The 27,450-nt window shown below is 44.3% G+C and overlaps 11 protein-coding genes across 11 annotated transcripts; 4 read left to right on the forward strand and 7 right to left on the reverse strand.

The window, feature by feature from the left end:
• Nucleotides 1-4,340: 4,340 nt before the first annotated feature.
• On the forward strand, nucleotides 4,341-6,055 carry IAQ61_009962 (uncharacterized protein). Its single transcript, XM_066098603.1, has 2 exons — nucleotides 4,341-5,278; nucleotides 5,333-6,055. Exons 1-2 carry the CDS (start codon nucleotides 5,064-5,066, stop codon nucleotides 5,757-5,759), a joined length of 642 nt encoding a protein of 213 aa, XP_065951430.1. The 5' UTR covers nucleotides 4,341-5,063; the 3' UTR covers nucleotides 5,760-6,055.
• A 397-nt stretch (nucleotides 6,056-6,452) lies between these two features.
• On the reverse strand, nucleotides 6,453-8,078 carry IAQ61_009963 (uncharacterized protein; the record flags this gene model as incomplete). The annotated part of the gene is made up of 8 exons (XM_066098604.1): nucleotides 6,453-6,474; nucleotides 6,518-6,635; nucleotides 6,751-6,871; nucleotides 6,921-7,057; nucleotides 7,088-7,276; nucleotides 7,329-7,389; nucleotides 7,656-7,870; nucleotides 7,901-8,078. Coding segments are annotated over 8 exons (1,041 nt in total), but the record flags the coding sequence as incomplete, so codon positions are not given.
• Nucleotides 8,079-8,493: 415 nt separating this feature from the next.
• On the forward strand, nucleotides 8,494-8,985 carry IAQ61_009964 (uncharacterized protein; the record flags this gene model as incomplete). The annotated part of the gene is made up of 3 exons (XM_066098605.1): nucleotides 8,494-8,582; nucleotides 8,727-8,757; nucleotides 8,821-8,985. The coding sequence occupies 3 exons, from the start codon at nucleotides 8,494-8,496 to the stop codon at nucleotides 8,983-8,985; spliced, it is 285 nt and encodes a 94-aa protein (XP_065951432.1).
• A 122-nt stretch (nucleotides 8,986-9,107) lies between these two features.
• Nucleotides 9,108-11,854, reverse strand: IAQ61_009965 (uncharacterized protein; the record flags this gene model as incomplete). Its single annotated transcript, XM_066098606.1, has 8 exons — nucleotides 9,108-9,437; nucleotides 9,501-9,887; nucleotides 9,955-10,245; nucleotides 10,309-10,606; nucleotides 10,721-10,862; nucleotides 10,942-11,359; nucleotides 11,425-11,524; nucleotides 11,559-11,854. Coding segments are annotated over 8 exons (2,262 nt in total), but the record flags the coding sequence as incomplete, so codon positions are not given.
• A 2,561-nt stretch (nucleotides 11,855-14,415) lies between these two features.
• IAQ61_009966 (uncharacterized protein) lies at nucleotides 14,416-14,761 on the reverse strand (the record flags this gene model as incomplete). Its single annotated transcript, XM_003845236.2, has 2 exons — nucleotides 14,416-14,669; nucleotides 14,719-14,761. The coding sequence occupies 2 exons, from the start codon at nucleotides 14,759-14,761 to the stop codon at nucleotides 14,416-14,418; spliced, it is 297 nt and encodes a 98-aa protein (XP_003845284.2).
• Nucleotides 14,762-17,441: 2,680 nt separating this feature from the next.
• On the reverse strand, nucleotides 17,442-17,719 carry IAQ61_009967 (uncharacterized protein; the record flags this gene model as incomplete). The annotated part of the gene is made up of 2 exons (XM_066098607.1): nucleotides 17,658-17,719; nucleotides 17,442-17,579 (listed from the first exon to the last, which is right to left on the reverse strand). The coding sequence occupies exons 1-2, from the start codon at nucleotides 17,712-17,714 to the stop codon at nucleotides 17,442-17,444; spliced, it is 195 nt and encodes a 64-aa protein (XP_065951434.1). The 5' UTR covers nucleotides 17,715-17,719.
• A 444-nt stretch (nucleotides 17,720-18,163) lies between these two features.
• Nucleotides 18,164-19,738, forward strand: IAQ61_009968 (uncharacterized protein; the record flags this gene model as incomplete). Its single annotated transcript, XM_003845234.1, has 4 exons — nucleotides 18,164-18,487; nucleotides 18,798-19,266; nucleotides 19,336-19,584; nucleotides 19,638-19,738. The coding sequence occupies 4 exons, from the start codon at nucleotides 18,164-18,166 to the stop codon at nucleotides 19,736-19,738; spliced, it is 1,143 nt and encodes a 380-aa protein (XP_003845282.1).
• A 543-nt stretch (nucleotides 19,739-20,281) lies between these two features.
• Nucleotides 20,282-21,574, forward strand: IAQ61_009969 (uncharacterized protein; the record flags this gene model as incomplete). Its single annotated transcript, XM_066098608.1, has 3 exons — nucleotides 20,282-20,994; nucleotides 21,044-21,107; nucleotides 21,320-21,574. The coding sequence occupies 3 exons, from the start codon at nucleotides 20,282-20,284 to the stop codon at nucleotides 21,572-21,574; spliced, it is 1,032 nt and encodes a 343-aa protein (XP_065951435.1).
• Nucleotides 21,575-22,704: 1,130 nt separating this feature from the next.
• IAQ61_009970 (uncharacterized protein) lies at nucleotides 22,705-23,784 on the reverse strand (the record flags this gene model as incomplete). Its single annotated transcript, XM_003845231.2, has 1 exon — nucleotides 22,705-23,784. The coding sequence occupies one exon, from the start codon at nucleotides 23,782-23,784 to the stop codon at nucleotides 22,705-22,707; it is 1,080 nt and encodes a 359-aa protein (XP_003845279.2).
• A 1,614-nt stretch (nucleotides 23,785-25,398) lies between these two features.
• On the reverse strand, nucleotides 25,399-25,845 carry IAQ61_009971 (uncharacterized protein; the record flags this gene model as incomplete). Its single annotated transcript, XM_066098609.1, has 1 exon — nucleotides 25,399-25,845. One exon carries the CDS (start codon nucleotides 25,843-25,845, stop codon nucleotides 25,399-25,401), a length of 447 nt encoding a protein of 148 aa, XP_065951436.1.
• A 359-nt stretch (nucleotides 25,846-26,204) lies between these two features.
• Nucleotides 26,205-27,156, reverse strand: IAQ61_009972 (uncharacterized protein; the record flags this gene model as incomplete). Its single annotated transcript, XM_066098610.1, has 2 exons — nucleotides 26,205-26,614; nucleotides 27,096-27,156. The coding sequence occupies 2 exons, from the start codon at nucleotides 27,154-27,156 to the stop codon at nucleotides 26,205-26,207; spliced, it is 471 nt and encodes a 156-aa protein (XP_065951437.1).
• Between the last annotated feature and the right edge of the window lie 294 nt (nucleotides 27,157-27,450).

Here is a 27,450-nt window from a genome sequence, read left to right on the forward strand (position 1 = left end):
TTTAATTATAGTAGTTTAGAACCCTATAACTCTTAGATCCCTAGAACTTATTAAAACTCTCCTCTAAGAAAATTAGTCCTTATTCCTAATAGAAAGATTAGAGTTACCTAAGCATTATTAGATAGAAAATAGACTCCTTCTCTACTAGGATTAACTTTGCGTGCCTACTAGATTAGTCCTATATACTAGACTAATTTATAAGGCTTATAATTAAGTGTCTACTACCTACCTATTAGCTACTAAAACCTATTAGATTCTAGCCTAATATTACTACTAAAAAGGTATAGAGACTACCTATAAACGCTACGTTTAGAACTGTATCCTATATAGGAGAGGGCACCTAAGATAGCACTAACTCCCTAGTATACTCTACCCCCTTCCTATCCCTAGTCTACTAATACAGCACCTATGCATTAATTTTAAGGATTTTCTCTAGGATTAACGTGGTTATAATTAGATTATAGTTATTATTAATTACCTATTAAAGCAAGCTATTACTATCCCTTGCTATAAAACTATAGACACCTAAGGTATAGCTACCTTATTTATTTAGTAGGTGTACTAATTTAGACACACTCTAGATACTATTATTTCTAATTAAGGCCCTTAGTTTGTATCTAGTTTCTAGTCTAAATTCTATTAGATTATAGGCACTAAAGTTAAGCTCTCTACTACCTACTATAAATAAACTAATAGATAAACTAAGATTATAAATAAGTATATTAATTAGAGACTAAGGCCTTTTGTATCCTATTACTAAGATAACTAGAGTAACCTACTACCTATAATAGACTGTGCCTAAAGTACTCTTCTATATTTATCTATTAGCATAGCTCTATATTAGCTCCTTTTTAGTTCCTTACTAAAGCAAAGTTAGTATTAGAAACTAGAAAAGACCCTATCTACTATACTAGAGAAACTAAACTATAAGGACGCCTTATCCCTTACTACTTAGATGCACAACGCCTAGAAGATTGCTAAAGAAAATATAGAAAGAGCTTAAGACTAAATACACTCTACTACTAATTACTATTACTATCTAGTTAACTAGAAGGTTAGTAACTATATTTATCTATCTACTACTAATATTACTATTTTATAACTTAGCTAAAAACTATCTAAATAATAGGAAGGTCCCTTTAAGGTATTAGAATAAGTAGGAAACGCGTATTACCTCTAATTACCACCTAGTTCTAAGATCTATAATATTTTCTTGCCTAATATACTATATAAAGATCCCTAAGACTTATTACCTAGATAAGAGGCTCTAAAACCCCCTAGTACCCCTATACAAGGTGTAGAGGAATAGGAGGTAGAAGAAATCCTAGCTAGCAAATTATATTAATCTAAGCTAAAATATAAGGTTAAGTAGGTTAGATATAATCCTAATCCTATTTAGTATCCTGCCTCTAACTTTATAGGAGCTCCCTATAAATTATATTTATTCTACTAATAGTATCTAAATTAGCAAGGTCCCCTATAGAGCTTACCTAAGTAGATTTAGGTATAGGAAAAAGGTAAAGAGGATCTAATATTACTTTATAATAATTATACCTAATATTAGAACTAATTTATATCCTATTTAGCTACGTATTATCTATTAACTACTATCTATTACTATTATTCTTGTTGCTATTTATTATTATATCCTATTTAGAACCTTTAAGGTTCCTAGGATACTACCCCTAGGAAACCTCTTTATTCTATATCTATCTCTCTATTAGAACCTAGTTTAGACTCTGTATTAGCTAAGATAGCGCCTAGACTATCTTTCTTAGCTAGCTTCTAGACAACTAGTGCAGCAGGTGCAGGAGCAGGGACGGGAGCTAGGACTAATTTAGACTCCTTCTTGTGGAAGGCCTTTATCTTAGCCTACACTAGGAAGGTTGCCTCCTAATTTAGTGCTAATTCCTCCTTAAGTTTATTAATAGCCCTTATTAAGCCCCTAACTACTAAGACTATCTTATAGATACTATTCTAAAGCTAATATAAATTAGATATAGTAGTATAATAGGTAGCTATAAGGATTTTAGTAGCTTCTATACCCTTAGTCTAAGTATTAGTAATAGTAACACACTTAGCTAGGTTTTAGGTAGTTTCTTAAATAGTAGCCTTAAACTGCTTAATATCCTTCTAATAAGTAACTACAGCCTCTTTATCCTTATCCCCTTTAGTAGGGTTTCCTATTAGGCTATAGTACTCTTCTAGGGTACCCCTAAGGGCAGAGTACTCTTAACTAATAAAAGAAGGAATCTACTAGGATTAGTAAAGGAACCTTATTAGACTTAGATACTTACTAGATTATAATACTTATTCTAGGAGATATAGTACTAGCACTTCTTAGAATTCTTTAACTTAAAATTAAAATTATTAAACCTACCCCTAGCTAGAGCCCTAACTGCTCTTATATAGAGAGCGTGATAAGTAATAGGGAGGACTCCTAGTAGTACTAGTACTAGTATAGCTAAAGGTTCTAATTTAGATTAGTAACTATTTAATTATATAAATTAAATACTTACTAGATTTTAGATAGATTAGGTTAAATATTTAAAAAATTAGGGATATAGGAATAAGAAAGTTAGTAAGTAGAGGGCTAGTTATATACAGGCTAGGGATAGGGGTCTGTGCCCTAGGAAGAAGAAGTAAAGGTAAAGGTAGAGGTAAAGGTGGATTTATTTTGCAAAAAGCTCTTCTTTAATAAGGGATCTAAACCTAATCCTAAGGATAGGGACTATCCTTTCTCTATAGGAGGGGGTAGTATAATAATAAGGTAGAATTACCTACCTATTATTCTATACTAAGTTAGGCCTAATAAAGGCCTAACTTACTTATATATATAGAGAATAGCTTGCCTATAGTTAGGATAGGTATATTCTTCTTGTCCTTTCGTACAAGACCTATAGGTGTAGGAATCTTATCCTTTTCTGTACAGACGCGCACTCCTATATGCCTTTGAGTTGTATAGGATACCTTTTAGATGCCCTACCTACCTAAGTCGTTACACCTAATAAGTATAAAGGAGGCTTAACACGCTAAGAGGGTAAAATATACCTTAGCACTCCTTATATTATTAAAGGAGATAGTTTTAATATCCTAGACTAGTAGAAATTAAATTAAGCTACCTATCCCTAACTTACACAGGTAGCACGTAATATTCTACCTATCTAGATTATAGGGGTTAGTATTAAAAGAGTATTTAACACTAGTAAGGACCTTATTAGGGACTAGAGGCACTACCTTTCTATATAGATAATTTAGTAGCTTATAGTTCTTAAACACGCTATTTCTAGTAAGGAATAGGATTCTACTATAATAGGTAGTAAGTTTATATTAGATAATATTATAGAGGATCTTTTTAAGCTTCTAGCTAGCTTTAGGCAACTAAATATAGTAATAGCTAAAGAACAGGAGGTTCTAATTTCTAGTACTTTAGAAGGTTCTAAGGCAACTAAGGATAATATACCTATATTAGTAGAGGAGTGTACTAAAACCTATATACTACCTATATAACCTTAACTAATATCTGCTTATATAAGACCTAACCTAACTACTAGGTCTATATAACCTAACCCTAACCTAAGCCTATAGCCTATGTAACCTAAACCTAACCTAAGCCTATAGCCTATGCAACCTAAACCTAACCTAAGCCTATAGCCTATATAACCTAAACCTAACCTAAGCCTATAGCCTATGTAACCTAAACCTAACCTAAGCACTAGGTCTGTGCAACCTAAACCTAACCTAGTACTATAGCTAGTATACACTAACCTAGATTTACTAGCCTAATAGTATATATAGTCGTAGGGCACTATTATTAGAATATAGGGCTCTACTAGCCTAAAGTATCTAAGTATAGGCTAGAATAGCCTAGGTTAGATAGATTACATAATTATAGGCAGTATAAATACCTATAAGAATTAATACACATAGTATTAATTTACTTAGTATCTACTCTAACACCTATTATCCTAATCTACCTTTTAAACCTCTATCTTCCTACTATAACGTCTTATAGGCACACTATACCCTATAGTTAGTCTATGCACGCATAATATAATCTAACATTATGCGTAATATAACTAGGAAGCTAGAATATAATATAATTATAATAGATTCTTATTTACTTTTATAACTCTTATTTCTAGAGCTAAGGTCCACGCTATTTAGCTTAGCCCCGTAATAACTCCCTAATACTACCCTTAACCTAGTAGAAGAGCTTAGCTTAATAACCGCTATCGCGTGACCTATATAATAAGGTCCCCTAGGCTAGTACGTTACTACTAGAAGCCTAGAGCTAGATCTGTCTACATGCCCTGTACAAGGTTTTTGTAGGACGTTAAATAACTTTAATAAATTAATTAATTAGCTATTGTCACTTGTAGGGGTTATGTTATTCCCGCGAATAGCATATCGCCTTATAACCAGATATGTGGTTTGCACCGCCTTGACGATAGCAGATAAACAAATTCTGGGTCTACCTAGAGGTTCATGTCAAGATAGAGCGATTTAACAGTAGAATGCGGAGAGAAGAACTAAGGCCGCTAAGGAGCAGGGAAGCCTATAAAGTGACCTTGTCTCACACAGCCCTCTATAGCTCTCTGTACAAAGCAGATTAAACAGATCTGCCTGCGTATATGCATTGCAAGCGTAAGTCTATAACTGTATTGACGTTCTTTTAGTGTTGCGAAGTGATGTGAGTAAGGCTTTGCAGAGAGGCTCCCCTTGTAGTGCGGCAGGTATTCCGCAATACGTCATGTGCACCAATTGCATAGCCTGTTGAGGTGCAATCGCAACACAAAAGACCCACCAAGACCACAAGGATCGACATTCTAAGGCGGAGAAAAAATTTGATCCCCACGAATTGTAGGCTGATTTATTTGTTAGCGTTAGGTTCGGGATATATAAATTTTGCGCACGGACAACAAGGAGTACCATGATTAGCGATCTCGTGCTTTGTCCAGTGTAAGGTTTAAGACGCCCTGTTGCAATTTCGACATCACTCCTCCACCCATTGCATATTCAGAATCGAATCACTTATCACTGAAAAGCTTAGCTTCCATACAATGGCCCCTATCACCCTTTACTTCCTTCAAACTTCCCGGGCTATCCGCAGCGCATTCCTTCTCGAAGCGTTAGAACTTGAGTATCAAGTGGAAGTTTTCAACAGAGAGGCCAACGGTGATACTCCCGATGCATTTCGCAAACATGTGCCCGTCGGCCGAGCACCCGCGATCACAGACAATGGTCTGACTATTGTTGAGAGTGCCGCGATTGCTGAGTAAGATCCCATTCCACCATAACAAACTGGTGAGCTTTCTGATGGCTACCTCAGGTATCTGTGCGAAAAGTACGACAAAGAGCACAAACTCATGCCTGCGGATATTGCCGAGCGTACTCAGGTCCGTGTCTGGATGTCAGCCTCCGAAGGCACGTTCCTTATACACGCCTTGGCAATCATGTACGGCAGTGGTGCTGCTCCTGACGCGGCTGATAAAATATCGAAGGGTCTTTCCCCTCAGGTGCACCGGGATTTTGACTGGTTGGAGTCTGAGCTGAAGAAAGGTGGAGGAAAGTATCTAGTCGGAGACCATCTGACAGCGGCAGACACCATGATGGGCTTCAGTGTCGCATTTATCCTCAAGATGGGTCTTGGTACTAGCGGGAAGAAGTGGCCTGCAGTGGAAGCCTGGCTGGCAAACATTGAGAGCACAGAGGCATACCAGCGAGCAGTAAATAAGACTGGACACACCCTTGGCTAAGCACCTGGCTTTGTTGACAAGACTACGGGCTTGACGATGTAAAGCTAAGATGGAGATGCAGTACAAGCTACGTAGAAAAAATCACTCCGTATCTCAGCTGTAAAAGTAGGCACCTCTTCTTCCATAACGTAGATCTACACACTATGTACACGTACCAAATGTGGTAACTATGAAAAGGTGATCAATTAGCTTTACGAGATTTGGCCCTAACCTCTCCCGGAGATTTCTGTTCCAAGGTCAACTGTTTATCAAGGAGTGCTATGCAGTCTAGGTCCGCTGCCAATGAACGAAATGTCTATCCATAAGACTAAGTCCCATTCTTTACTTCTATACGCTTGATCAGGGAGCAAGTGTCCCCTTCGAGCTGTAGGATTTGTATTCTATAATGTACCCGCTGACCGTCTAGGAGTGCAATGCTATGCCCAAGGTTCAAAACGACGCTTGTCAAGTGTACTGTACGAGATTGATGATTGATGATATCTAACAGTCTGCGATGAATGTAAGTAGGCTGCCGCGCTCATGCGCTAGGCCTATACAGGACGCTAAGCATCTCTAGTGCTAACGCAGCTAGCAGAGTGAATGGAGCATATAAACTCGCGACGTTTCTCTTGCAATGTACCAAGCTATATCGCATCGAAGAAAATGCATGATAGTGTCATCCAGACTACTTTAATCGAACTGAATTCAGAAGCATTACGAGATTCGGTTGAAATTTCTGGGAGTCGATAGGCGTCTTGAGCGACGTGGTAGTAACTTACTTGTCTTGCCTGTCCTTTCGTGGGACTGGCTCATTACCACCAGTCGCAGGAAGACCGATCGCTACTTTGAAAGAATCGTGAGCCATTGAGGTACGATCATAATCGTGCTGAGCGGGAACTAGTCTTATATACATACTTCAAGCTCAACACATAACGTTACCGTACCGTATAGCAAAACCATTCCATAGATCTCTGAAGCCCATCTCTTTGGAAATCCGCTTGACTGCACTAACTAGCAGCGGACATTGCTTGCTCATGATGGGCGGTCAATTTTGACAGTGTTGCATCTGCTGGATGGGAGACGACTGCGCCGAGAATACCTGAAAGATATCCTTCAGCAAAGGCAATCGCAGTCTGTGCAGTCTTTCAGTGGGCACCTTTCTTTTCTGCTAAACGATTGTACATAATTTGAACAATGCTTTAGAAGGATGAAAACTTCATGGCCGTATCCGGTATCTGGCGAGCCCATAGGTAATGGGTAGATGCCTCGGTAACTACAGGCCGTAGTAATATGCCAATGCTTCTTTGAGGATGGCCGATCTTTACAGCATCGATCTCACCTTGAGATACACTCCGTGATGATAGTCTTTCCAAAGTACCTCACATCACCCTCGTTCCCGGGTGAAGCTGCAGTCTGTAGGCCGACCTTCACTGTTTCGAACGCAAAGAGTCCAACATCGGCGATCAACTTAGCGGACGCGGAGCTAGCAACATAAACAAGAGATTTGTAGCGAGTGCCATATTCAGACCCGACCATAACTACCGGAATATGTCTTCTTTGAAATGTTCGTACCAGTCGTACTCAACGCACTTTGAACGCCGTAGCCAAGAGCAGTTGCGGTAACCCCGGTGCGGGGAAGGCCAGTTTTACTCTCTTGAAAGTCAGAATGGAGCGCATCACCTGCATGTACAGATTGTGCAGTCTACTCCGTACATGATCCAATGATCACTGATGTCCCTGCTTTAGGTGTCGCGGCGAGGTCGGGGTTTAGGCAAGCGCTACCTACCGGGCCGGTGTCTTGCGGAGTTCAGATTAAACCCCGAACAGAAAGAGGTTCGGCAGCACTCTTCAGTCCACGGGTGGTTTCGTTTTTGGGACCTTTCATCTAACTCTGTGAGGATAGCTTATGCATTTCACGCGTTGCCGCTGGCACTCAGCCGTTCCACCATTCTGGATCATTGGATCGAAGGTGCGAAAAATTTGGTCATGGCGGATGAATAGATGAGTCTCAGTCCTGAGAGCATGAAGCATGCCCACCATCTCCACGGCAATGTAGCCTGCAATAACAGCAACCTTCCCAGGCTGCTTGTCGAGCTCGAAGAATCCGTCCAATGTGATCCCAGGTGCGGCTCCTGCGAGTGCTTAGATGCTTGACTTTCCACTAATAGTGATGAGAATATGTTTGGCCTTGAGGATAATTTCAGTTTGGTCTGCCAGCACGATCTTGACCTTGTGTGAGCCGGAAAAGAACGCTGTGCCATGGATGTAATCTTTGCGGCCCGTACCCAGATTCTTCTTGTACACATTGCTCAGACGCTTAACGTAGGCCTTGCGTTTTGCCTTGAGGATTTCTAGTCAAAGGCTTGCGTGTGCTCCTCGCTGAAGCCATAGGCTTTGCTTTCACGATTTGTCTAAGCAATGGCGGCGGCATTCCAAATCACCTTCTTTGGCACGCAGCCTACATTGACACATGTACCCCGAGTATCCTGGTCTCCACTACTATGATCTTCGCACCGTGGACCCAACTAGCCCTCCTTGTGTAAGTGATACCATCAGCGCCCCCTCCCTTCTATGGCGAGCCAGTCAGCTTGGTACAGGGTTGTCATTCTCGGTGCAGGCCATTGCAGAGTAGCTCTGGAAAACTGTCTCTGTCAGTCCGGTAGCGATAATGGTATTCAATGACGTTGTTTGCCATCCAGTGGATCGAGTGTGAGCAATTGGTTACGAGACTAGGCTGCCGGTATCTGATGAAGCGATGTCGATACGTAAGTTTGGCCGCATAGACTTTCCCCTGGATCACGAGATCTTGTACTTGGATAGCCTCAAGGAGATTACTGAGAAAATGTAAGAACCGTTGTTGTAGCAATGCTCTTCCCATTGGTTTTGGAGTGAATCAGTACAAGCTCGAGGCTTGTAAATACATGGTGAATTTCGCCAACAATGTCTCCATTCCTGCTTTAACTAAGACCCATGCTGACAGCGCACAAGTCAAGCGATGATCAGAAGATCTGCTGCGGATGTGAGTGATGGGGGGCGGCATATAAAGAACTCGCTGCTCGAATATCCTCACAACAAATCCAAGATAATTCGCAGTTATCAAGGCCGAGATTACGCCTCTCAGCTTCATTTTCGAGATGCGGCTAAAGGTCCATTCAAGCTGTGTAAGGCCTTGTTGGCTCGTCTACTATCGCAGAGTCGATTTCCCCTCGCTGTGCTGATAGGCTCGATCACAATCCATCTCAGGTAGTGTGTCGGAAATGATTCCTGTCATTGCGTCCCCGAGACAACCAAACGAGACAGTAACCGTCGTGTCTGAGATGAATTTCTCAGAGACTGGGTGGCATGCGTTTTCAGGGTTGAAGTCATCTTCTAGACCATTGCATCCTCCATGCCCCCGATTCCTTCTAGATCGACCCAATCCATAAGGTCGGTATGACCACCTCCAACGGAGCTCCACCAATCTGTGCAAAGAGTATCGTCCGGAACAAAATTGACCCAGCCATTTTCTGGGAACGTTTCCAGATGCTTTGCTGCCATGGTATCGAGTTTTTGAACAAGGACTTGAGCGATATCGGCGTATATTTGAGCCCATGATGATATTGGTAGCGTTGAAGCGACATTCTGGAGGTGGTTCGAGAGCGCGCGAACTTTAACGCTCGCAGTCTGAATGAGATCTGGACGAGCACCGCGCCTGACTGTCTGCGAGCGCATTATTTTAGCATTGTGTTAAGAAACATCTTAAGCTTTAAGAGGAGCCCATACATTAAGAATCTCAGTAACCGCATGGCACATCATGACCAATTGGCAATTGTGGAAGCCAGACTTGAGTTCCACAAGCGTCAGATTCGACAGTATCAGGTCTATGAGACGCATCGCAATGTCAGCACTCTGCTGACTTATTGAACTGACATCCGGTAGAATTTCGTCCAAGCCGAGACTTATGAGATCACCTGCGGCGTGGGTATTGACGAGTAGAAGGGCATAATCAATGTAGAAAGCTAGAACAGGAAGAGCGAGGGTAGGAGAGCATTCATGGCCCTCGCATCTTTGCTTTCGTATGTTACTGAGGGTCTTGAAAGCATCTCGTTGCCACCTTGTGATTTCAATTCGATCTTTGTTGCCATGTTTTCGACACTCAAGAGCTTTCACCTAAAGGATGTTAACCGGATCTATTTTGGAACGAAAGTAGTTGCACGCGAGGACCAATAACACTCACCACAGTCACCCTCATCTCAACTATTCCACATATCATACGGTCGTGTGGAGCTGCACTGGGCTTCTGCCACCAGGTCGACGCATCTGACGGTATCTCTTTCCATGAGAAGCACATTGCTCGCCCTGTGGTGATGCCGAAGCTCTTGTCCGCTATGAAAACATACAGCCATGTCCTTTCCATATTACGCATAAAGCGTTCTCTGAGTTCTTGACTCATGGCTTCGTACAGCGTTGCCCTTTCTTGGACAACTTGGCTTCGACCAATATCAAGTTCCCTCGCCAGCTGAATGGCCTTGATCGCTACTGTCAGTCTTTTCTTCCGGTTAATTGGATAGAGAGCAGGTTATTAACTTACGTGGCTCAATCGCAGCCAGTATGGATCGTCTCTCTGCTTTTCATGAGCGGGTCCCCAGTATGCAAAGAGTAGCAGAGCTTGCACAGTCTCGACGGACTTGACCGACATTGCCATTGACCATCGAATATTAGCATCGGCCACTGCTGTAAGAGTGGGGTAGAGAAGGCGGTTCCTTGGCTCAGTCGATAAAGCGCATCCCAAGGCGCAGATGACGGAAAAAAGCGTGAACGATGCTGAATAAACGTATCGCGGCGTATGTAGCGCGGGATCCAACAAGCCCACAAATGGATTGCGCAACCTGAAAAATCTTTGGGGATAATAACTTTTGTCAGTAGATTGAACGCAGAGCGATGTCTTGCAAGGGACAGAACAATTGCGTTGCAATAAGGGCTCCATAACATAGCAGACTTACAGTTCAAAAGCATGTGCAACATCATTGTCGTCCAACAAACGGGAGGCGAGAGGATCGTGGATCGACGGACGTATTTGCAAGGTACCTTCGGGTGCTTGCGAAGCCAGCTCTTCCCAGTCCGAACAGATAGCTACGGAAGTTTCTAAGATGACGTTAGTTTTACGCATCAGGATTCCCCTATGCAAGTGTAAATGCAACCAAATGTGCCATGTGGTCCTTACGGAAGTAAGAAGAAAACCTATTCCGGCCACGAAATTTAGAAAAGCCGCCAGCGTGAGGTACTCTTCCTCTACTTGAGAAATCAGAGCGTTGATTGGTTGCTTCCATTCCGCTTCCAATGGTATGCGGCCATTGTGTCACGTCACTACAATCAACGGTAGCAGCAACGATCTGAAGTGGAGCGTAGATCCGGTCATGTACGGCGTTAATAGGTTCTTCATGATACGAAGTATTGCTTGGTTCGACACTGGGTGGTTCATGAGAAGCCTCGTCCTGGATTGCAGCATGGAGTAATGACTCCTCTTGTTGAATCTCGTCCACCCGATGATGCCCTGTCGATTGTGTAGTAAGTGCTGCCACGACCTCACCGTGTATGGAACTCTTGTTCAGTCGATCTAAAAATCTTTCCACAGTATCTGGCTTACTGACTGAAGGATTAACCCAAGTTCAACAACCTCTTATTAAATTTCCCGAATTGCACTCACTTTGTACTTCCCGGTTTTCTCCCCCGCTTGGACATGATTGGATATTTGCATGACAGCCCTTGGGAGCCACACCGCGCACTTTACACCTTCATCAGCCAGACTGTAAGCCATTGTTGGGCTACCAAATATCGTACCACGGCCGGCCGCGGCTGCACTTCTGCTTTGTGTCGCGACAGCCTAGGCAAGCACTCTTCTGAGCCGCCGGACGCTGTCGCTGTATGGGCACATCTGACGATGTGCTGCTGGTAGCAGTGGCCTGCATTGCAGCAGGATCCATAGCGAAATGGTCTCCGTAGGTTGAAATTAGAATAATGCCCAACTGACACGCTGACAAGAGGCAGAGGGTACCATGTTCGGAGTAGCGAATCAGAACGGCCTTATTGCGGGCGTGCCTACAGTCGCTCCATTTATTTATCCGCCGTTCTGAAAACTTCCATAATGGGGTTAGCGGCTTCCAAGCGGCTTCCGGTCAAAAGGTTGTATCTAGCTAGCCATATTGAGGCCTAGCGACGCATCTACTCTGGAGACGCTTCGCTCTGCCACCAAAGTCACAGTAAAACTCCATATAGCCAGTATTTGGTTACCTTTGTCCATGGGCGAAGTTCTGTACCATAGGTAACGTGATCCACCACCGAGCGCCCACCCCCACCGAGCGCCCACCAACACCAAAATCCACCACCCACTAAATAAGGATATTGCGCCACCTATAATAGCTATTATTACAAGATTTCTTAGAGTCGTGATTATTAGATCTATTAGAGTAGATTAAATATTTTAGATTATGTAAGCAGCTTTTTAGGGGGTCTAATTAGGCGCCCACGCTATAAAGTTGCCTCTACTACTATATCCTCTTCTACTAGCTCCTTATTAACTACCTTAGCTAGTATAATAGTAGGAGGCTTAAGGATTTACCTCTTACCTATTTAGGATATTTTAATATTATTTTAGAGTTACTTTTCTAGTTACTTAGTAGTTTTCTACTTATTATATATAATAGCTTTTTAGGTAGCTTTCTCCTTCTACTCCTTCTTAGTAATTACTTAATTTAGGTAACGCTCCTTTATAAGTTAAGCTTTAGTAAGCTTCTATTACTTATAAAGCTTAATTACCTTACTTTTTTAGTATTATAGCTCCTATTCTTTAAGGTTCTTTTACTCCTAGAGCTTAAATACTTACTTTACCTTTAATAGTAAAATAAATTAGGTACTACTACTATAATTATTATTAGGGGGTAATAATAGAGGTTTACTACGCTTCCTATACTTCTTCTTATTAGCTAGGGCAGCCCTTAGGTGTTTATTTTTATAGTTAAGTAGAGTATTTCTTACTAATATAGTATAGATTATCTAGCTAAGCTTCTTTAACTATTTATTATAGATATTAATTATAGTATTATAGAGTAACTACTCTATCTTTCTCTAATTACTTGCACTTAATATTAAGGTTATACTATTACTTAAAGAAGGCTAGTTACTATTATTTATAGGTGCTTTAAACCTTAAAAGGATAATATTAGGGTTAAGTAGTAAGATACTTATTACTTTAAAAGCTATTAATATTAGCTTTTCCTTAAAGGTATTACTTTATATAATATTAAATAACTAGTAGAAATCCCTTTTAGTAATACTTATAAGCCCTTAGAAGCTATCTAGAAAACTAGATAGTTAAGCTTTATATAAAGCTATAAAGGGAGTAAATACTATAATATTAAGTAGCTAAAGGGTATAAGTGCTATAAGGGGGATATATTATAAGTAGGATCTTATATTTATTATAGTACTTAATAAACTCTATTATTATATAAGATCTATAGCTATTAAGGATAAGGAGCTAGTATAAAGTATAAGCTTTAGCTTTTATCTTATAATTAAATACCTCCTTAAGCTAGGATACCCCTAAGGTATAGCTTATCTACCTACTTAGTAATCCTATAAAGAAAGCTTAGTATTATAATAGGTTAAAATCTTATAACTAGGTATCCTATAAAGCTCTAGATTAGGACTAATAAATAAGGGTAGAAGTAAGAGTAGTACTATTAGCGTATATACAAGCTATAGTAGTAATCTACTCCCTATTACTATCCTAGAGTATAGCTCTAATCTTTCTCTACTTATAGGCGCTCTTATTAAATATATATTTAGTTTTTAATAGTACTTTAATAAGAAAACCTTTCTTATCTATATTATAGATATACTAACTCTTAATATTATATTACTTTATTTTTTAGTATAAAAGCTTAAAGTATAAGCTATACTTAAAGGTAGAATTAGCTTTAAAGTAGTTATAATTAAGCCTAGTAGCCTAATAGGAGATAAGATTAATATTATAGTAGTTAATAAAGCACTACACCTAATTTTTACCTACTAGATTCCCTATTATTTTAGTTATAAAATTTTAAATAATAGTTTATATAGGGGGTAATCCTTACCTATAAAGCTCTTTAATATACTCTATAAGCTTACTTTCTTATATAGTATTAAGTATTTAACTATTTAGTAGAGTAGTAGTACGTGCTTACTAAATTTTCTAGTAGTATCTAGATAAGGTTAACTATAAGTAACTATACTTTTCTACTATTTCTAAGTATATAAAATCTTCTCTAAGAGTTAAGGATTTAATTACTACAAGCGCGTTATTAATAGGTGCTATAGTTATTAAGAAATTTAGTGTTAAAAATTTAGTGATTTTAGTGTTAGTGGGCGCTCGGTGGGGGTGGGCGCTCGGTGGTGGATCACGTTAGTCACTGACTTGGGTGTGGAACGCGTGTGGACGCTTCGGGTACCTTCTATTGCAAATTTCAAAAGGGTAGTGGGGATGACAATTCATGATAGGTTGTTGTCGCACGAGTTGTGTTCGATTTAAAAGATTGGCACCTGTATGCATTTAGAGTGCTACTGTGCCACTCCACATACATTAATTGCTATTCCTCCACGCATGGATTGCATTGACAGGTTGGATTTTGAAAGACCATTTCAAGAAGGTGTCCATTTACTTAGAGGGGAAGCATCCCATCGTACTGAGTAAGACCCTCGCAAGGTGTCAAGTAGGTCCTTCGGTTGACAACATACAGCTCGTTCTCCATGGAACCGACATTGCTGCATTCAGGATCGAGGCTGCCAATCTTAATAGACAGCATACCTGGCGCTGCGTCTGGGATACCAATGACTTGAGCACCACAACTGCCACAGAAGTGGTGGTGGTAGAGCTTTCCAGAATCTCCCAAGTGTGGGTAGGTTCTGGTTACACCTATCTTCAGTCAATAGGGATATTTCGGGACTCAGAGAATCCCACCAACCCTTGGTGAACTCGAATGCCTCGCGAGGAATAATCAGATTCATGCTGAAGGCGCTAGCGGTGCGCTGGACGTATCATTAGTACCTCATTCAGTGGTATTACGAACAAGATTGCTCAAGAATACCTTCTGGCATGGCGCACAATGGCAGATGGCCTTGACGCCCGTATCCACTATATAGCCCCGGTTAGTAATGTCAATCAAACAGGCTCGTTCCAGTTTCGGTCTGAAGCTAACGAAGACCAACGAGAACCCGGTACAATTATAGGACGATGTACCTTTGGCAGAGTACCTAACGGAACCGCACATGCAACCTCCAGTAAGAACCATTGTGCAAGATAAGAGGACTTGGGGAAGGGCAAAGATAAGAGTTGGCTAAGATTTGTATGATTGTCTTGATGTCAATGACTGAGAATTTTACTATACCTGCAGTTCTGGAGGCTGTATATTATATATCCCGAGAAAACCGTATAGTTTTGTGACACGAGATATGAAAAGAGGCAGTCGAAGTCGGGCCACCACTCAATTCTGTTTCTCTATTCGCTAGGCCTTCATTTCTAGTCTCCGACCACGGCGGTCGAATATTGTCCGATACAGACTTAAGGTATCTATACACATAATGTCTCTTCTTGCACTGCAAATTTGGTCATGGTCAAATGACCACTTTAGTAGTAGTGTTGCTACATCAAAGGCAAAAATGATTAGAAGATAGATTATATCCAACAACTGGATGGTGGTGGCATCTATAGAGCCCCTCGGTAGTCATACAAAGGATTACACGATTACCTAAATCCTTTAAGCCTAAACGCTGTATCAACAACTTAGCAAGGACGTTAATCAAGGCCTCCTCCGCAACACCAAATATTGTGTAGGGAATTTCAACCAAGGACACCCTTTTATTATAGAATAATACTAGAAACTACACTAAGAGATTTGCTGTGTCCGCTCTAATATAAACAAAAATCTTCGGCATCTGTAACAAAGGACTCTTCGCAATAACGCTTTAGTATCTCTATAATATTGCGGGAATCTTCTCGCGCCTTCGCACGAATCTTCTTCAAGTCCACTCCTACTAGCTTCCCATCACGTTTTAGGACTTTCCCCTCTACCGTCACAAAGTCCACATTAGCAGTCGTGGAGTACTGAATCGCAGTTCCAAGAGGGTTCGCTGACGGAGAAATCTTGTGCTTGCTAGTAATAACAACAATATCAGCTCTCTTTCCTAGCCTTAGCGTACCTATCTTGTTGCCAAGATTAAGGGCATCCGCGCCGTTCCGTGTTCCCTAGATAAGAGTGTCTTAGGAGACAAAGTCCATGCTATATAAGGGTCGGTAAGTCTAATAAATAGTATAGTAATCTAGGCCACGCTGCGCCTATAGCTGCACCTGCTTTGCATGCAGAAAGTCTAGTGCAGTAGTTAAAGAGCTATTACTACTAAGAGCGGGCTGTGGACTATAGGCAAGAGCTGTCCTTAAGGGTGGATACCCTATACCTGTTAAAATGTTCAAATCCAGTGCGAAATAGATTTTGCCCCTTAATTTAGTAATAAGACTTATATCGCGATCTATAACACTTAGATAGTAGATATACAGGTACTTTAGAATTATATATTTTATTTCTAATAAAACAAACAGATCACGTAAGGGATAAGGTCCTAACGCTGTACTAAGGCTGCGCGCGCTATAGCCGTGTTTAACCTATTACTATTACTTAACTAGGGATCTATACTAAAGCAAGAAAATAGAAAAATACTATTTAGTTTAGAATAAGAGCTTAGAATACAAAAATAAATACAATAAAGTTACTCTATTTTATAGGGTCTATCTTTCTAATTAATTAGTAGTTTATTATAAAATACCCTATAGGTAACTAAAGTATATAGCTAACTAACACACCTACCCTAAGAACCTACAAAACTATATAGATTAATATAATACTATAATAATAATAATAAAACTACCTATCTAATAAGGTTTATATACTAGTTACACTTTAGGCTCTTAAATAAGATATAACACTCCCTTTATAATATACTATAGTACTCTATAGCATCCTTAAATTAATACTATACTACTAATACGCTACCTAGGCTTTATATAGGGATTTTATCCCTATATTAAGAAAGTTAAATAAAATTAAAAAGGAGGTAATTTTTAGGTATATACTTAACCTAAGAGACTAAAGATTTCCCTCTTAGCTAGTAGCTATTACTAATATAGCTAATCCCTTAAATAATAAGTAAAATCTAGATAATATTAGTATAAACTGGCCTAGTATATTTATTAAGTATTAACTAAGTGTGGAAATTTGGATTACTAAGGTTAGGAATAATTTAGGAGATAGATTATTAGATTGTCTCTACTACAATTAGACTTATATATATAGAGCTTTAGCTACCCTTACTAGAAGGTGTATAATTAGTACACCTTCCTTACTAGAGCTCCTGCTTTTATTAGGCACTTAGCAGTAAGCTGGCAGTTAATTAGATAGTGGGTCATACAGGGGTATTAATTAGGATTGATTAGCATTGATCGGGATTGATCAGATTAAGATGCTCCGTGATCCGGTTGTTATCCCTCCTGCAACACTAATTTACTAATTATTGCATTAGTATTAGCTCTTTTCACTCCAGGTTATTAAAGCGATGTTCTAAGGAATGCCGTACTAGTAGAAGTCACACGTAGCAGAATCTCCGATATTCACCCTAGCTATTATGCTGTGCAACGTTAGCAATTATCACTGTCTCCTCCTTTCTTAACATGGCTGCTAGACACACCTGTCCCACCCGCACCAAGCATCGTTACAATTCGTGTCCACAAGGATTTCTTGGCATGGATGTGAACAAGGTACTCCATCAGTAGTAACTTTAACCTAGAGGAAGACAATAGTTAGCTGTCCATGGCCTATACTTGTCTTTAGTCCAGTTGGATTGTAGATCTTACCTTTGCAAACCCTACACGGACATAGAAACTTGCTAGTTTGGCAACAGCTTGGAGCATAGTATCTATTTGCGTATCTTAAAAGAAGAGTGAAATAATTATGACGCTGTGGGCGGAGATATTTGGCAGCTCACGAATATCATGGACACTCCAGCGCATTTATAATGTTCACCAGGAAATATCAGATCCACATGCTCAAACTTCGTACTCCTATTGGTCTTCCATCCCAACGGATGTGCTGCCCATCCTATGCCACAGAAGATTAAACCCCTCCACTATGGATTGTTGTGCATTGTTGGGATATTGGCTATACTTCTCAGGTCACGCAACCCCTCATTTCCCCGCAAGATCAAGATCTATCCGGAGTCGAGTATTCATACAATTTGATAATATGTATACAGGTTTGTACTACTTCAGTCGAGATATATGTTGAAGCTGAATCAATTGTCAAGCCAAAGGGCCACGAAAGGTGTCGCACTCATTGCAGACAATCCGGAACCACCAGAAAAATGTCCGAGGACAATGCTCGTAAGCTCTTCAAGCTCACCGTAAATGTCATCAGAACGCTCCTATTGTTCCCAACGCCAAGTTTCTGCGACCGACTCCACAATAAAGCTCGATACAACCCTAATTGCCGATCTATCATTAATTACATCCCAAAGGGAACTGACTACCCCCCTGACAGCAACCCAGATGATTGGAATAGCCAGTTTATAGACGAGTTGGATGCGAGTTACTACTTGAAGCTTCTTGCCAATTGTGGGTTTTGGATTGGCATCTTGAATGTTGATGACAGCAAGGATGACCAAGGCTATAAACGTAAGATCAACTCAGTAAGCATCCACTAGAAATGAGATATGTTTAAAAAGCTCATCTGAAGTTAGACCAACCTCAAATGTACGATACTTGGAAGTGATTTCCATTGTCCTTGGTTACTGTCTTGGTGAGTATATCAACGCTGCGTTGAAAAAAGCGGGCGCACGCACCCTCAAAGATATCCGCAACCTCAAGATCAAGGACTACTTTTATGCTTTTATAAAAGAAGATTCCTTTATCAACGCACAGATTTGCCAAGATAAGATTAACATAGACCACCGTTTCAGCATCTACATGCTCTTCATCGCAGACTATCTGATCTACTAGCCTGGCGCCTGGCCCGGCTATGCCGAGGACGAAACCGCGCGGCCCAGTTATTCAATTCTAAGCACCTGGTCTGAGAAGATCTGGGAAACGGATATTGGCGATGATAAGAAAGCTATGGACGAACACATCACCTTTTGCGGGCAATTGAGTACGATCACGTTTGTCACGGCGAATCAATGGGAAATTATTCAGCCAGCGCCGACATTTGATGTACTCCAACATTTCTATCAGATGTCGACTCAAAGCGCACGGGAGAAAGGAACTTCTTCGGCACTGAGTTATGCAGAAGCAGTGACCAGGAGTATTGACAGACTCCAGGCTGCGAAAGATGTGATCAATGAATGGAAAACTTACTGCCAGGACATTGCTAGCAACTTCAAGGTCGAGTACTTTGGGAACTCGGCGAGCGCTGTGGATACCTTATTTTCAAAGGATGATTGGAGTTCGGTGGATGACTGGTCAGGTAAATGTGAGTGTGCCATGTCGTTGCAGATTTCCTGTTGACGGATTTTTTTCCTTCCATTCTGACCAGGAATAGGCTATACCGACGATCGAAACTACGCAACCTGGCCAGATCTGCGTATATGGAGTTCCACGCCTTGGAGCCTACAGCGACCAGGCTTATATTTTCTATCAGGGACGCAGATCCTGGCTGACAATGGAAGTACCCTTGCTATTAAAGAGATGAAGGAAGGAGAGAAGGTGTTGGCATCAGCTAACCCTGTTCAATCTGCACTCCTCGCGAAACGTGAGCCAGTTTTTGTTAAAACTAGACTAGTAGGATTCAGTAAGTGGCAGAGATTATAAAGGAGTGAATAGGTTCTGACTAAGTCAATCTAGATAGCGAAAAGCCACTCTTAACAATTTCTCAAGTGTATATGACAACAACTGGTCTTCGCGCAGTTGACCCACACGCGGCCCAGGCACTCAACCCTTTTTAACAGATTGGAAGGTCAGCAGTGGGCCACTGCTTATACTGAGTTAACGGGAGTTCCTATGAACTTGTGGACATCAAATCAATTGAAACAGGAGCTGAGACTGACGAAGCTCTGCATCGCGTGGCCGTGGAAGGTGACGTTTAAACTCTCCATGCTAATGGATATTTGGTTTCTTGCGAGGACCCTCTCCGCTCTGCCTAAAACGCGGCGAAAATGCTCCAACAAATTCCATTGGAAAAACGACTTTTGTATCTCGTCAACCAACGAGAAATTCTCCCGTTATTGCAGAAGTACAGTCTCCGGACAATTGAGGACAGCTTGAACCAAGAGATCTATGACCTTGAATATGCCCCCTGGCGCTTTTTTAAGAACGCTGCTTCATTAAAATTACGTCCGCCAGGAGGATTTCCACTAGATATGCTGGAACGTCGGTTTCAGCTCACTGCTTACCACGAAGAGACGCTGCCGTCTGAGTATATTTTGCCTGACCTGAATATTGTTGATAGGAGTGTTATCGCCAATGGCTAAGTGGTATTGCGGACTGTTATGGATGCCTGTACGAGAACTTTCCGATGGACCCGCGAACTGCCACAACTGGGAGGATTCGAGCATGCCTGTTTGAAGATATATCCTCACGGAAAGGCTGGCTCAGGAGTTGTCTACCTCACAGCAGATGCCAATCCAGACAACGTAGGGTCTCAAACAACAGTCTTTGGTTTCCGCGCTCTCGCAATTTCCCCTGAGCAGACAGCAACTTCGAAATCTTCTGACAGCTTTGTAGTGGACGATACACTATCATTGACTATTGACAAAACAGCTTGGCCACCTGACACAGACTGGAGCTCAGTTAAGGATCCCACCGACGGCGGAACCATCAAGCTAGGAACCTACACCACTCCCGACGGTTACAGTGTCCCTACAGCGCGCATGCCATCTCTCGATGATGTTCAAACTAAGGTCAACCAAGCAATGGGCCGAAAAATTGAGCAGCTTTATCGTTGCGTTTCGACAATATCCGCTGCTGGAAATCCGGTCCATACGGTTGAGTTGAACCGAGCCGCTTGGCTGCCTTTCCTTGCTGATGGCGGGACCAGTGAAAGTAATTTCGGTCTCGAGTTCCAGTCAAACCTTGGAATTGATGCCAAGGTTCCTTGTCTTTTCCAAGAGTTCCAGATTGAGCAGGATCTGTTTTGGCCGGAGGCCAGTAAAGCTGTTATTTTTGAGTACAATCCTGTGATGCGTGGAATGAAAGGAGATTGGTGAGTAGTCACATTTTTCACGCAGTTATACTTGATTAATGCTGGTCAGGCATTTTGTTACTATGGGTTATGCGCGATCTAAGATGGATCACTTTAATGCTTTGCGGTCGAAGGTTTCTCGAACTGTTGCTACGGAGTCACCATTTGCTCCTTTGGACTCGGCAGCCTCTACTCGAACGCCAGCGGCATGTACAAATTCTCTAGATGCGTATGCGGCAAACAGTGTGTCCGACCTCATTAACTTCTACTAGTACAATAACCAGGCCATAAGCATCAAAGGGTTTCAAAAAGCCAAAAAGTCTTATAGCTAACTATATCTGATTAGTCCCACGATGCATCCCAGAAGATTGTCACAAAAGCGATGTTCTACCACATGAATCAAGACGACCGGGAGAAATTCACCAATTCCAGCAAGCCCACCGACCTCCCCTCCTCTCTCGCTGACGGCCTGAAACCAGGGCTGAAAACTTTTCTGCGAACCAAATACGCGCCCGCCTATCTTTGCCAATCTTTCGAAGCCAGCGATGACTACAGAGGCACATTTACGGAGAAGGAAGGCGAGAAACTATGGTACTGGTAGCACGGTAATGGGGAAAAGTGCCTGGCGAGAACAAAGGAGTATAACGAGCTAACCGATCTAACGGGTGTGCAGGGAGTCAAGGACCTTTATGGCTACTTCCTCGATTCGTATCTCTCCGATAATCTGAAAGGCTGGGCACAGAAAATGTTGACGGTGTTGCAAGACCCCCAAGTCCTGGACTACCACCTCACCACCCCAATTTCAGGTGTAAGTTCATCTCTTGACTAGCTTGTTACCCCTCTCCTGCTGTATATTTGATCAAGATTCTTATCAACGTCTGTTTGAATGCAGACACGGAATCTGGATGCCCTTTAACCAGGAGACATGGTCCTTGGTCCAATGCTCCTGGCGCGGCCGGAGCTTGGTCTCATGTAGTGAGAGGTCATCGACGGTGCCGATGCGCAAGATGCTGAGGCCCGGTAAACGCTCGGCGAGGCGGTACATGAGAGTGTCGCACGTGCAGCAGAAGTAATTGATCATCGCTTCACCCGAATGTATCGTCTGCGACTGGCTGCATGTCTTGAGGTTGTCCTTTCCACGCACGTGGTCGAGGTGCGAGCCCTTCAATGGTAAAGTTGCTGGCGAACATGGACTCTTTCCAAGTTCTTGGAGACATCACTATAAACGAAGAAACCAAGGCGAGATTTGAAACATTTCTTTCATTACTATCGTCTCCCCAACCACGGCCCAACAAAGAGAAGAGGGAGGAGCTCAGGGCGCAAGAAGAGATACGTAGCCAGACTAAATAAACTACTATGAGATGCAGGCGCGCCGGCCCTTTGGAACCACGCATGCAAGCCAGAGAACGCCGGAGAATGCTTGTGTCGTGCGTGTGGATGTGTGTGAGTATGAGAGTGCAAGTGTGTGAGTGTGAGCCTGCCAATGTGCAAATGCGAGTCCCGAAAACGCCGTGGAGATGCAAAAAGGTGGGATCGTGTATCCAGTAGGCATATCCCCGCGCTCTTCGTCAAAAAAAAAGAAAGAAAGCGCATCGCATCACAGTCCTATTCCCTCCGTGCTCACTCACTCTTTCGGGTGAACGATACTAGAGTGGAAGAGGACAGTGGAGGAGGTGAAAAGACGGATCTAGGGTGGTCTAGGTGGAGACAGTAGAGGGAGGAGCGAGTGCATCAGTAGCCAGTCTGGCGAGCGGCACAAGGGCCGCTCGTCTGGCCAAACATTCTGTTGAAGAAGCCGGCTGATTTGGCCTTTTTGGGAGGTGGAGTTTCATACAGGGGGAGCGAGTGTTGCAGTTTGGGTTGGGCAACGGGGCCGTTGATATATACAATGTTGGCGCCCTGGTCGGCGTCATAGCGCTGCAGGATGGCCTCGGTGGGCTCGTCGGTGAAGCTCATGGGAGAGTCCGAGGTGGTGGAGACCGAGGAGCTGCGCGTGGGTGGTGATAGCGAGGGTGTGCGGGATGCTGCGCGTGAAGAGCTGGTGTAGTAACTGGGCTGTTGCCTCGGAGGACGGGTGGCGTAGGAAGCGAAGGAAGAAGTGGACTCGTAGGGGAGGATCTCTGGGCGGGAGCGGGAAAGGTTCTCGGCAGCCAGCTGATACTCCCGGCGAGCAGCGAACTCCTTTTCCCTCTCGGCAAGCCTGGCCTTTTCGACTTGACGCGCCTGCCAGATACGGATGGGGGCTAGGAAGGGCTCAAGGTGGTAGTACAGATCGTCTGGGTTGATGCGAAGATCCCAGTCGAGGAGAAAAAGTAGCTGCTTCTCCATGAGATTGACCTCGGTGATGGAGAAGCCAAAGTGGTCGAAGCCACCGACAGCGCTGTAGCGAGCCCAGTGCTTGTTCTTGGGAGACGAGTCGTTGAGATTCTTAGCTGCAAGGATGAGCGAGGCGAGGAAGATGCGGTGGGTGGTGCATGGCATGCCCTTGGCGACTGGTGGCAGCCGAGATCTCAGCCGGCTCAGGTAGACGAGAGAGCTCATGAGCGTGGGCACCTGGACGTGAGACCTCTCGACCAGGGAGGTGATGAACTCTTCCAGCGATGGCAGACCAGGCTCGTGAGGTTGGGCGGCGGCCTGTTGGGGAGGCGAGGCAGGTGGGGTAGGCGGCAGGTTCTTGTTGATGGATGGTTCGCAGCGAATGACTTGGGTGGCCTTTTGGGCGAGATAGGAGATCATGTCCTGGGATACGGGGAGCTGGATGAAGTGGTCCAGAGCAGCCTGGTTCTCGGCAACGAGATTTGGTGAGTACATCATGGTGTCGGTAATGTGTGGTTGTTATGGTATGTCGGTCGAGTGTGAGTGAGTGGATGTCTTTATAGAAGGCAAGACTGAGTCAGACCCGAGGAAGAAAGATGGCAGTGGTCGTGTGTTTGAGATGATGATGATGATGCTCTGCAAGGCATAAACACAAGGCGTGTGGCTGACGTTCCGGTCTGAAAAGGTGGTAAGCACGAGTCCAAGGCTGTCCTGCAGTGGCGTGCAAAGATGAATTGAGGTTGAATTGCAAGGCAGCGAATTATTGAATAGCGACGAGTTCCGATCCAGTCGAAAAGTGCAGGAGAACGCAGCAGAAGGAAACTGTTTGTTAATTTCTTCTTCTTCTTGTTTTTTTCATGTATTTCTTCTCTTTTGTGGGAAGGGGAGAGAATGGGTTGGCGCTGCCAAAGAGGGAATGTGGAGGATGGGTAGGGGTAGGGGTGGAAGGGGAGGGACACTGCCGGAGTGGAGGGAGAATGCGCCTGCACCGCTTGGATGGCAGGGAGGGAAGAATGGAGAATGGAGGGGAAGAGGAAGAAGAACAAGGAGGAGAAGAAGAAGAAGAAGAAGAAGAAGAGGAGTGGAGAGAGATGATGACTTTGCACTGACCGAGAAAGAGGGAGTATCAGCGGCAGAAGCGAGATACTTATTCCAGGCCCCTTGAGCGCTCTGCTCCTTTGGCCGGTATGGTGGAGAGCCAACGGGCGAAGGTCAGTGGTGATGATGGCGGTGGGGCGTCGGGCGGTTGGCGAGGCGGGGATCCAATCAATCCACGGCAAGGCCCAGTGTCAGCGACGTCGCGCGCCTCAACCCAGCGGCTGTATGGACGGTTTCGGTCTTCTGGGCGAGAAAGAGTGGGCGAGAAAGGGCCAGGAATAGGGTGTTTCAAGTGCAAGCCCAGTCGGTTTGTTTGGTAGGATCGCTGCTGTGGCCCTGGACTTTTCTGCGACGAGAGATGCTAGCCAATGGTTTCCCTTGCCAGTGCCTTTGCGTTTCAACCACGTCGGCAATGTTTGAGAGTTGGAGAGAGAGAGAGAGAGAGAGAGAGAGTGTGTGTGTGTGTGTCCTGCCGCTTTTGTGCTGATGTTGCTGCTGCTGCTGCGGCTGCGGCTGCTGCACACTGAAGTGGACAGCCGTGAATGGGTGGATGGAAACAGCCGGTGCAAAAAGCAACACGACAACCACGTCCAAGGCAAGGCAAGGCAAAGAAAGCAAAGGCAAGGCGAGGGCAAAAGGGGATTCAAGTAGGACCAAGTCAGTGAGCTGTGTGTCTGTCGTCGTGGCCAAAGTGCATGTGCACCATGTATGTATGCATGTATGTCTGTCTGTCCGGTCTGTCTTTGGTTGGAAACGGAGTTGGGAACGGGTGTGGTGGCCGCACGTCTTCTCTTAGTCGGTCACGTTGGCAGTGACAGGTGGGAGGACTGGAGTGCTTGGCCAGCTTGGATAAGGCTTTGGAGGCGGTGAGTGCCTGGGGTGGAGACGAATGGGTGGCAGTTTGGAAGTTTGGATGAATAGCATGCGGCCACGCCTGTCCCTATACCGGTACCGCCCTCCCTCCCTACCTAGTACACGATCCAGCCCGTGGAGAGCCCCAGCCCGGCAGCCCTACCAATACTGGTTCATTTCTTCTTCTTCTGCCCATTGCATGCAACTGGGACGCGCACCGACTTGGCCCATGACTGTTCGTGACGAATGTGAGCGCTCCTGTGCGGCGTGCCCATGACCGCCCGGATCGGAGGCAGCATTGCGATGCCCAGCACCCCAGCCTCGCAACCAGATTCGAACGTGGGAATGGACAGGCGTAGGGTAGGTATGTATAGGAGCCAGTCCCGCCATGGCCGCATCTGGCACCCAGCCAACGCTTTTCCGCCTTTTGGACAAAGTAAGTGGTACTGTAGGCGCAGGCAGAGCAGTAGATGGGTGTGCATGGCACTCTACCTCGTACGGCGGCGGGCCATGTCCTGTTGCATGCCTACCGTAGGTTACATGGTAGGTACATTGGACCCTTTGTTTCCTTTGTACCAAGCACGGTAAGTCCTGCAGACCCCCCATTCCTCCAGCAAGAGAATATGTAGAGAGGAGAGTAGAGTAGGGTAGAGTAGAGTACCCTGCCCCAACCTTCTACTTGGTACATGACCATGGCCATCATCATCATGCATACTCCGTACATGCTCTTTGCGCAGGGGGGCCCACACAAGCACATGATTGGCTGGTGTGCAAAGGCCTTGGCAACAAACAAAGTCATCCGTTTCCCTCGCCTGTTTCCAACCCTCGCCTGCTCCCGCTCTCCACCCCGCCGTTGTTGTCCTCGATCTTGTTTCGACCGGCACACAGACACATGCATGCTCTCCACCACTCTGACTGACGAGGCGTATACGTACTACTACTACTACTGCGTGTGTACCAAATACCTACTGTACGGTAGCATGACTGACTGCATCACCATCATCACCATCATCACCATCATCATCATCATCATCATCATCATCATCATCAACGCCCCCACCTCGTCTATTCTCTTGACGGCCATGTCCGCCTAGCCTGCTGCACCATCTCCTAGAGCTTGCGAGATTTATGCACGCCGGCCTCGTACCGGTACCTGTCCTGTCTACTGTATGCTGCCACATGCCACATGCACAACCAAGTGCACATGCACAACCAAGTGCACATGTGCCCCCCCAATCCAACTTTCCTTGCACAATTTCCCCCTTTGCTGCTCGCTTCGCTTGCAACCTGCCAGCTGGCTGACTGGCACCGCCCCATTTCCCCAGGCCAGAGGCCAGGAGCCAATCCCATGGCCCCCCAAGGTCTGCTGCTTTGGCTTCCTCGTCCTCGTCGGGAAGGTCTCCCTCTCCCTCTCCCTCTCCCTCTCCCTCTCCCTCTCCCTCTCCCTCCCTCTCTCCCTCTGCCTAGTACTCTACCTATGTACTTACCACTTACCCCCCCCCCCTCACCCTAGTAGAGTGCCTCTTCCTACTACTCGAATCTCTTTTCTTTGTTCGACAGGCTCTGCTAGTATCCTAGTCCTTCAGCAGAGTACTGGCTACCCATCTATCCATCTTCCCACTCGCTTCGACATGCTAACCTGGTCGCCGACCTTCCCGGCTTCCCTCTGACTGCCCACACGTCCGATCCGATCGAGTCGGTCGACGTGTGACCATGGTACCCGTACGTACTAATGGTGTCGTACTTGTAGTACTCTCCTACTAGAGCAGCCAGGCCTAGTAGTAACCGTTAGCAGACCCTCGTCGACCCCCACACTGTACACTTGCGGTAGGTGTTCGTCTTTGTCATCTGCTTACCCCTAGCCCGGTCCAGGGTGCGCCAGAGGGAGGCTCCAGCCCAGCCCAACGCTACCAACATACTACTCTTACTCTACTGCTGGGTCGTGTGTACGTACAGTGCATACCTAGCGAACCTAGGTAGTCGCCCGCTCCACGTTGCGCGGCTCGCACGTACCCGGCCTGACCTCCTCGACTGAGTACGTACCGGTACCGGTACAGGTAGCCGCCCGCCGCCGCTTCCAAAAGCCAACACTGGGACTGTACAAAGATAGCAAGCGCTCGTGTCACGCCCGAACCTGGCCCTACCGTACCGAGAAAGCTACTGGCCATGCACGACCATGCGCCCACTTGCGCAATCATCTGATCTGCAGGG

Source organism: Plenodomus lingam, assembly GCF_022343315.1.
Source record: "Plenodomus lingam strain CAN1 chromosome Unknown contig_7, whole genome shotgun sequence".
NCBI lineage: Eukaryota > Fungi > Ascomycota > Dothideomycetes > Pleosporales > Leptosphaeriaceae > Plenodomus > Plenodomus lingam.